The sequence below is a fragment of the Alosa alosa genome, chromosome 5, assembly GCF_017589495.1.
Source record: "Alosa alosa isolate M-15738 ecotype Scorff River chromosome 5, AALO_Geno_1.1, whole genome shotgun sequence".
Classification (NCBI taxonomy): domain Eukaryota; kingdom Metazoa; phylum Chordata; class Actinopteri; order Clupeiformes; family Clupeidae; genus Alosa; species Alosa alosa.
In genome coordinates, this window is record NC_063193.1 from 24,462,234 (window position 1) to 24,472,315 (window position 10,082).

Sequence of the window (10,082 nt, forward strand, 5' to 3'; positions counted from 1 at the left end):
TCTAAGACTAATTCTTTCATTAGAAAAGTCAATTTTATCAAATCTATTGTAAAAGCTATTTAACTAATTTGTTTATTCCATAGAGATGTTTAGTTGGTGCCTTTCAGCCTTGCCTTTGCCTACATATCCACTCATTAGCTTCATACCTTCCCACACCTTCATGTCATTCTCTTTTTTTCTACTTTTTTCGGTTTTCTACTTCACATTTACACCTATATTTATTAATTTCCTTTCTAAGTTCTTTATGGACCATTTTCGATGACCCTTTGTCCCCCCTAGCTCTCTTTTACCTTATTAACCTTCAAGTCTCATTATTTATCCAGGGTTTACAATTTGCATACAGCTTGACCCTTTTCTGCGGAAAACCACATCAGTACAAAATTTAGTAACCCTTTACTTGACGGGTGAGTTCATAACACATTCATAGCAGCTGTCATAAACTGCCCATAAAGCATTCATGACTCAACACTCATACCAAACCTTTCATGAATGTGGAAGACAGAACGATGACAACTTGTCAAAATAAAAGTCCAACAATCGCAAAGCAGCATTGTTGTTTTTGTTCCAAACCTCTTGCCTGATCACGTCACATCTGAGTCAATGGGCTATTCCAGTAACCTGACTCTCACCAGATGAATTTCGTTCAGACTAGCTCCACTCATCCATCTGGGATCAATCCATTGGAGAGGTGTTTCAGAAGGCTGGGCCTTATCAAAAATCCATGCATATGATTTGGATACGTCACATCTATGAAACTCCCGCCCTGCGTCCTGATTGGCTCTACCATAAAATCTGGTGCCGAAATCACTCTCAATGGAAGCGATCCCAGATGGATGTGAGTGGAGCTAGGCGGAGCTAGTGTTACATCCTGCCTACTAGGCTATGTAACCAGAGAGGGAAGACCACGCGGATTTTGCCGTATAAAAATATGTATTTATTTAAGTTAAAGGATTAACAACGTAGGTTAAGTAAAGTCAGTATAAATGATAGGTTGGGAAATAAAAGTGTATGCGATATGAGAATTGAGGTGTCGTGCGTAAAGAAACAAATAGCCAAAATGGTGCGGGAGAGGAGGATAAGCGGCGGCCTCCACAACCAGGTCTGACGAGATCTTAAAGCCCACGATCCAGGAAGTAATCACACACGTCGCGCTACACCTGTGCCACACCTGTGCTTGGCCCACCTGTAGAGGAGACGTAAGACAGGGGAAAAAAGCAACAATGAGGAGGAGCCCGGCAGGTCCGTGACACTAGGCGGAAATTCATCTGGCGAGAGTCAGGTTACTATTCCAGTGCCAAAAAGACAGAACATGGTCAAGCAAATAAATTTTGTTTCATAAAAATGTATTTGTTTTATGATGTAACCTTTGCAGATGATTTCTCATCTTTCTCATCTACTGGGAATGTCCAACCGTTCCAGGTTACACAAACACGGGTCAGCTGAATGTAGGCTAGTTTAAATTTGCCTCCAATATTTCATAAAGGATACCATTAATTTAACCTCCAGCCTCCTGGTTTTATTTTTATGCTCATTGAGCTCCATGCAAATCAAACCCTAATAGGCTAATTGAAATAAAACCATGCCTATCTCTTGGTATAGTGAAGGGTATGTGATGATGTGGGACTATTTTAATTCTAAAGGCCAAGGGAACTTCATCAGTTCCATAGTTCCATCAGATGCATAGTATCCTGGACCCATGAAATAACTGACCTTTAAAAATAAAAATTTGCCTGCCTCTTTGGGAATTTAACATAGGGGTGCCAATACTTATGACCCCTGTATTTTAAAGGAACCGTATGGAGGATTGTGGCCAAAACTGGTACTGCAATCACTTTCAAATGACTCTAGAGCGGTGTATCCCCTCCCCCTCCCCCCGAGTCGAGGTTGCCAGCTAGGCTTAGTGTTGCCAATTTAGCGACTTTGTCGCTAGATTTAGCGACTTTTGGCCGTCTCTGGCGACTGAAAAGTATATCTAGCGACTGACAACAAATCTGGTGACTTTTTCGTGTGTCTGGCGACTTTTGTTTTCTCTATGCGTTATCCTTCGGTTTGCCGAGGCTGACTGCAGCAGCAGCTTAAAGCGTGAGAAAAATCTTATCGCAAAGATGCCAAACTCTGTTTCGTTGTTGAAACGTCAGAAAATCTCCCCTCTCATGCCTGTTTCATTGTGAATTACATCGCGAATTTGCCCAAAGCGTTGCCCCATGATTATAAAAGGAATGACTGACCTATATAGTATCAGCCCATTTTATTAACAGTTAGTAGATGTTCTATAGATCTAAGCTCAGACAACGGTCATTGGAAGGTGCAGCAACTTCGGCTGAAATTACAAGAGAGTCAACGAGACGAGAGCAATGACATGATGACAGGGAAACAGGGACACGCTTGCCAGCATCGTTCAACAATTGAACAAAGGAAGTAGGCTAGCCTACAACTTAATTCACAAGCAAAGCAGTGAATGTTAGAAAAACCTATAGCATTCGTTTAGGCTATGTAGGCCTAGCTTCAATGTTGTCAATGCAAGTTGATGCAGGACTGTCGGCTGAGTAAAAAAAAAATTCTACCGCTCTGTCCGAGTGACGTTTAAGCCTATATTATGTAGCCTAAATATATCCAAAATATAGCCATTGCCTCAAGGGTACATTGCGTGTAGGCTACCCTATGGTCACATTATAATCAGACTTCAAGCAGTGCAAAGCAGATGCAGCAGTGAATAGGTTGGAAATGACTGCTTTTCAGCCACCTGATGCTAGTGTAGTCTAGATAGGCTACAGAAAGTAAAGTGTAGCCTATCAATAAATATACAAGTATATTAAATCAAATATATTTAAACTACGCTCTTAAAGCTGCCTATATGAGTAGGAGAAAAGCAAATAGGAGTAAAAGGGAATTGAAGGGCCATTAATGTTGTTGTTTTTTTTTTTGGGGTGCTGACGGCGATGATCGCAAATTAGCGTGACGTCATCTAGCGACATTTAGCGACTTTTGGAGCTGGCTTTAGCTACTTTTTATTCGAAATAGTTGGCAACACTGGCTAGGCTGCAGGATCTAGCAGGAACGTAAGCTTAAGGAGCTTCAAATGGCAAGTGACAGGACTCGTCACAGTACGTTTTTTCCCTGTTAATTATGTTTATGCTTCATGAGAGATGTTTTGCAAAGTAATTATGTATTGCAAAAAATGACTAATGACGATTAGCCAAATATAATCGTAAAGATGTACTGTAATACCACATTTCAGTCGGAACATAGATTGTTTTCATACACTGCTAAAATGACTTAGCTTCTAGCTAGTGGTGTGATATAAAGCTTTTCATGAACGCATTTAGCACGGGCGACCATGGAAAATCTTGTCTATATGTATGGAAGCATGGGGCTTTTAGCCTATACCTACAAGCATGGTAGAATATAGCATTCAAAAGTCGAGGGTCATTCCATGGCAATGAAATGTACAAGTCCATAACGCTAAAATATGTAATGTGAAAGATTACGTGACATTCTACTATTTTTGGCTGCATTAAAAACAAGTACAAAACGTTCCAAGTGGGCCAAATAATTCACATCATAGGCTACAATGTGCTTTTCATTGGTGTTATGGACGTACAAAAAGTTATTTTACCGTGGAATTGCGCCTAGTCCTTCCAAACCAACACTAACTTACTGCATAGCTCAAAAGGTAGAGAATGTTTATTTGGAGTTAGCACTTGTACTGCTCTCACTTGTTTCAGCCTGATGCAGACCTCAGTTAGGAGGTGCCCGCTGTCCTAAGTGACTCTGATGAGAGCTGGCAAGGTGAGCGGAGGCGCAGACCAAGGAAAAGAAGAGGGAGAGGGACAAGAGAAGATCGTGCAGGTCTTGGTCCAGGAGACACAGAGCAGAGAGGAGAGAATCTAGAAGGAGGAGATGGACCAGGTGGCAGAGGCCAGGGAGCTGGAAGAGAGAGTGCAGATGTTCCAGGTGGAAGAGGAGAGTGTGCAGGCCCTGCATCAGGTGACAGAGGCCAGAGAGGTGGAAGAGGTCAGAGAGGTGCGAGAGGAGGAGATAATGCTGGAATTGGCGACAGAGGAAGGAGAGGGAGAGGAGGTAGAGATGCAGAGGAAGAGAACAGAGTGCAGATGATCCAAAATGACCGAAGGGTACAGAAAGAGGTTTGTGTTACCAGAGTATGCTAAACATTTGATAGACTGCAGTAACATTATGGCTTGTAATAAGATCATCATTTGTAAATGCCAAACTTTCTTTTATGGTTTGTTTACTTAGGCACTCATTCAGGGCATGAGTGAAGTAAGACTACGAGCACTAGCAACTCAGGTCTTCTCCCGGAACCCTGGATTAGTTTTTGATGCACTTCCTTCATTGGACAGCACAACCCCACCTAACGCTGCTCTTCCACGGTGCACCTGTGGGAACTGCAGGGAAATGGCCACAGATGCTGAAAGGAAATGCCAGGGGCCTGAAAACTGCATCAGCAAATTGGCACATTTTGATCTGTATTGTCAGGGTCTTCAGTAGGGCTGTCACTTTTGTGAAAAAATCCTGTTTGATTCTTGAGACATAATTGTTAATTGAATCGATTGTAAAATCGATTTTTCATGTCTAAACACGTTTCAATTTTCAACGCCAAATATAGGCCAATCCACAAACAACTAACAGGCATTAGGACAAACGTAAAGGGGGCGCTTGAAGACGCACAATGGCGTGAAGTTTTGTGCACAATGACAAACAGGAGTGCAACATTCTCGAAAAACAATAAGCAGAGTGGACTGCCATAACATCGGTGAAAAACATTACTGCAGGCTTCAACGTGGCTGCGTTTACAATTAGAAATGTCAAACAAATGTTGCCTACATAGAACTCACGACTGCACAGTTTGCATACCGCTTTGTCCTTCTCCACAGTATACATACCGCTTTGTCCTTCTCCAAACCCCGAAGTGCTTCCATATCGAACTCCTCAAGTTATTAGGGCCTATCACTCGTCTCTCTCATGTCGCACAGGTTGATCGCATTTTCCTCAATTTTTTGGCAAAACACCAGCAGCACAGCAGCCGATTGAAACAGCTGTTTCCGGTGCGTGAAATTGGTGGGAATTTTCTTTTTAGCTTTCGCAATGATTACTGCACTTCGGAATTCTTTGTTATTTTTCTGCTTGTTTGTGAGTTTTGTTACATCTATCTTTTTCATTTGTTTAATTCGTTTAAAATTAATAGTGAACATATTTGGTTAAAATCGATTCCCTATTTTAGTTTTCGAAACTTGTGTTGGTTGGTCCAATCGATTGTGCAATCAATTTTCGAACGTAAAGTGACAGCCCTAGTCTTCAGTCTGGAATGCTGATACTGAGGAGAGCAAAATAAAAACTGAAGTTAGTTTATTTCAAACTTGGATATGTTATGCATGACATATGACTTGGTGTGTGGCATGTAGCCGAAGGTGCAAAAGAAATAAATTGGCATTCAACCTACCAAGACCTCTCCTGACTTGGGTGTGCAGGAGTTCCTCAATGGTTGGTGCCGGCACAGGGGGAAGTAGGCCGTACCTTCGGGGGTCATCAGGTCGTAGTGTCCTCTGTCTGGGCATCCCCTTACCAGCTAATCTCTTTTGAAGGATCATAGCTTGCAGTTCTGGGATGTAGCCATACGTCTTGGATGCCTTCAGAGTGTAAAGCATATACCTGCGAGCATTCTTTTTGTACAGCCTCCTTTACCTGAAATAGAAACAGAAAGGTGAGGGAAGAAGACATTTACATTCCAAGGCCCATGTTTTATAGTGTTCCAATGGTGTTGTAATATGGTATAATTGTTCAAAACAATAGCATAGAAATGAACAAGTGACTTACTGTTTGCTTCCATCAGATTTGCACAACTCTGGGCAGTCCTTGTGGTAATTGTAGTCTATTGCTGCAAGGAGCATCCTGGCCTCAAAGACAGGAGGGCTAAATGCTGTGCGCTTGCTAGTGTACATTAAAATATGGTTCTGGAAGGACTCCAGATCAACAGTAGACCTGTGGGGGGTGGGTGAGAAGAAACATTTTGTGGGATTTTGAAAATTACTTTCTAGCTACAGTAAATTACTTTCTAGCTACAGTAAATTACCTAAAGTGTAGGTATTTGTGGACCTCATTAAGCCACCGCTTGTTTCGAACGATGCTCTTCAGAGCCTCGTGTGCCATGGAGCCTCGCTCAAGCCACTGTTGAGCTCCACCAGATTCCAAGTCTGCATGCTGGCAGCCTCCTCTTATTTGGAAAAAATAACATGTACAATTAGTATAGTAATGCCCCCTCCCCTCCAAAAAAGTTCTAATTCTACAAGTAACACACAATTTCAGTACCAACTTACTCATTAGTGCGGAGATCTGGACATGGGCATCAGTGCAGACCTCCACTAGTTTGACTTCATTCAAAAGAGTGTCCACTGTCCGCACAAATGCCTCTCTCTCCATGATCACAGAATTTCGCCCAGTCTCCCTTTTGTCCACAGTGATGACGGAGAGGATTTCCCTGGATTCGTTCTCCATGGCAGTGTATGTACAGTACTGGGCGCAATGTCCAGGGCTGTCCATTCTTCCATCCGCTATTCAATTTGTAAACAAGAATCAAGGATTTTCACAGAACATCAAATTGACATATCAACATACTACTCTAGCTTAAATTAATAAAACATGTACAGTACATTACCTACTATCACCACATCTCTGTCTTTTAGGCGATGTATTGCCTCAGCCCTCCTCTCCTCCCAAAACTCCTTTACAGTGTCTATACCGTACGTGTCCTGAATTGTGAAAAAGGAACTACGGTCTACCATCCCCATGTTCATGAACTGAAACAGAAGCGAGACTTTGGCGTAGTTGCTTCCTGAAAGTAGAATGTTGCTTGCCAACATGAAGTCCCCTGCCAGCATCCCGTACCTCACAGTGGGCTGTGAGCTCCATCTCCATACAGTGTGGCCAACAGGGCAGGTCTGACAATAATTGGAACAATTGCTTCCACTAAGTGGAACTACAACTCTAGAAGCTTAATTGAGTTTCACAAAACCACTGTCAACGTATGACCATTGCCTCCAACACTAACCGACACTTATTTGCAATGTAGTATGATTATAACACCTACCCATTCCATGATGCTTGCAGTACCCCTGCGCGTAAAGGAAACTTCAAATGGAGGGCGACACTGACACTCCACTTGGCTGACGTCACATGTGTATGGGCATCTTTGGACTGGAAGCACAAGGAATGTTGCAAGCTGCTTCAAACAGTCCTCATAAGTGATGGAGGCCCGTTTCCCGATTAGGTCATCTTCAGTCATGACGCACAGTGTATCAGGAAAGTCAGGTTGTTGAAGTGGAGGTAAGGTGACTGATGGAGGCTCTACATCCGGGATGTCATGTACTGTCTCACTGGCATCTATCACAGGCAGATTGTCAAGGCATGGTGGTGCCTGCAATGCTCCATCCAACCTAAAGACATGAAAGATATATTTCCCAATTACAGATAGAAAGCCAATCAGATAAACAAAATAAAAATGGCAAATACAGAGAGGGGGTTATCTTTGAGGTACTACAGGGACCAGGAATTCTCTAAAGCACTAACATATTTTATCTTTATGTGTTTACGTATTTCATTGAATGAATGTCTGAGGGTGTATTGTGAATAATCTGTAAGGATCCAATGGTAACATACCGAATACAAATACGAGGGACATAGTCCTCATCTTCACTGTCATCTGCTTCAATCTCCTCATCATTACTGTCACCCCAATCAATTCTGGTAAATTTGATAGAAAATGATATTGGTTAATTAATACACAGCAGAACATCTTGTTACACAATATACAGTCAAACCCAGTGGAACTTACACACTGTTCATTAGGTCATTTATCTCCTGCTCATTCATGAGCTGGGTTTCAGCATCCTGGATGCTCATGTTCTGTAGACTAAAAGAAAACAATTCACCGGTCACAATAGATTTTTTTTTTTTTTAAACGAGTACATGTTCAACATAATTTCTTATCATTAGGCATATTAGGAAGCTTGAGAGGCTTTATCTACCTTTCCTCCAGAACCTCAGAGGCATCCATGGTGCGCTCATCCTCTTCCAGTCTTTTCTCAATAGGTGGCAGGTCCTCTCTGTAAATGGTGTAGTTGTTTTAGACCAAAAATGGTTCCAATTATGCAATGGAAATTAAAACAATGTGGTCCTGACTACTGACTGATTTAAAAGTGTTTCAGACGATGCACATCCAATACTGGAAAGTGATGGTGCAGTCAGTGGCAGACCTGGACACTTTGAGGCCCAAGGCAAAGGATTCCGAGGCCCCTCCGAGACCCCCCCCATGACGGTATATTGGGTGCAAAAGTGGTGAGCACATTTAACTGCAGATTTTGCATGTGCACACTAAAGTCATAAATGTGTAACAGTAAAGTTGAAGTTGTACATATTTTTTTATATCTTGTTAACACAAAATAGGGGCTACGGGTTCACAAATCCTTTTTACAGGTACACAAATCCTGTGAGTCACAACTTTCAAGAGTCATGGACACTTTTGCTCCAATCGTTGCAGCGCAGTTGGTGCGAAACACATTTGCACATCCGTGTTTCATAATCTGAGAACATGCACAACATTCGTGCATTTGTAAACCCAAATGTGAACTAATGCATTCGAAGTTGTGCATCTGTGAAATAATTTCTCATTAATAAAATTCTACAGTTCGCTTTGATTTTCTTGCACGACTACAAGTCAATTGATACACGTGCTCGAATCTGCTTCTACGAGTGACGATACTTTTGCTCCTGGATAGGTGATATAATAGGAGCAAAAAGATTTGTATGTGTGCACGTCGAGCGAATCGATCGAGAAAACAAGGCGGCCGGATCTGGATCGCGCTCAGACTACCATTGCCTGCTCGGATGTGCAAATGTGTTTCGCACCAACTGCGCTGCAACGATTGGAGCAAAAGTGTCCATGACTCTTGAAAGTTGTGACTCACAGGATTTGTGTACCTGTAAAAAGGATTTGTGAACCCGTAGCCCCTATTTTGTGTTAACAAGATATAAAAAAATATGTACAACTTCAACTTTACTGTTACACATTTATGACTTTAGTGTGCACATGCAAAATCTGCAGTTAAATGTGCTCGCCACTTTTGCACCCAATATACCTTCATACCACCCCCACACACACACACACACACACCATAACCCTAAAACTAAAACACTCTTTATTCTGTAATAATGGGACGTTGTGGGTTGTGGGATAGGAAAATGAAACAATCCGGCCAAATTATAAATAACTCCCTACAGGGACATTGTAAGTATTTTCTGAGAGGGGTGCGGACTATATTGGTGTCCGGGAGATTCTCCCCCGAAAAAAAAATTAAATTCTGATTGGGAGCATGGGCGGGAGCATGGGCGGGCCCAGATGTACTAAGGGCCCCCCACTTATTGTTGTATATGTGGGAGGGGGGGTTTGGGGGTCCTCCCCCAGAAAATGTTTAATTTGTTTGATGTGATATCCTGTATTCTGGTGCATTTTGGGGATGGCCAATACTAAATTCAATCAGATTCATAGCCTACATCCTGATTTGTTGATATTGAGGCAATGATTCCATGCAAAGGTTTGGGCTTCAGGGCCCCTGGGCCTGGGCCCGGTAGGCCCGTGCAGTAATCTATCCCTGTTTGGGAGGGACAGAAGAAGCAGTGCCCCTTATATGTGGGGCTCATGTGAGGCCTACATGATCTACCTGCTATCACTTCACTATTTGACACTATACCCTACCTGGAGACATATCTCATGTTATAAATCAAGAAGTCATTTCAGAAATTATGTTTTGTGCATATGGGTTAGCAGGCTACAATAAACTGCCTAACAGACAGCAGCCTAATTTCGAGGTATCACTAATATCTATTAAATAAATGTAAATGACACAGAATAGTGACAGAACTGTAAGCTCAAATTCAAAAACGTTTGAAGTCTACCCAAACATATGCAAAGGGAATATAAATAAATTGTGTTGCATATAGCCAGCTTAATGTAAATTTAAAGATTATGATTAGCCATTTCTATACTTTTGCCATTGATAGTTACAAAA

The 10,082-nt window shown here is 42.0% G+C and overlaps 1 protein-coding gene across 2 annotated transcripts in view; it reads right to left on the minus strand.

Moving 5' to 3' along the window:
- Positions 1–846: 846 nt before the first annotated feature.
- The window catches only part of LOC125294097, a 41,588-nt gene continuing 32,352 nt past the window's right edge, over positions 847–10,082 (minus strand). For both annotated transcript variants that reach the window (XM_048242461.1, XM_048242459.1), the window contains 10 exons: positions 8,043–8,120; positions 7,850–7,927; positions 7,675–7,758; positions 7,106–7,451; positions 6,674–6,767; positions 6,336–6,569; positions 6,092–6,232; positions 5,836–6,000; positions 5,462–5,703; positions 847–1,183 (listed from right to left, as the gene is read on the minus strand). In XM_048242461.1, coding sequence (XP_048098418.1) covers positions 6,150–6,232; positions 6,336–6,569; positions 6,674–6,767; positions 7,106–7,451; positions 7,675–7,758; positions 7,850–7,927; positions 8,043–8,071 — 948 coding nt within the window. In that variant the 5' untranslated portion in view covers positions 8,072–8,120 and the 3' untranslated portion in view covers positions 847–1,183; positions 5,462–5,703; positions 5,836–6,000; positions 6,092–6,149. The remainder of the gene's footprint in view (positions 1,184–5,461; positions 5,704–5,835; positions 6,001–6,091; positions 6,233–6,335; positions 6,570–6,673; positions 6,768–7,105; positions 7,452–7,674; positions 7,759–7,849; positions 7,928–8,042; positions 8,121–10,082) is intronic.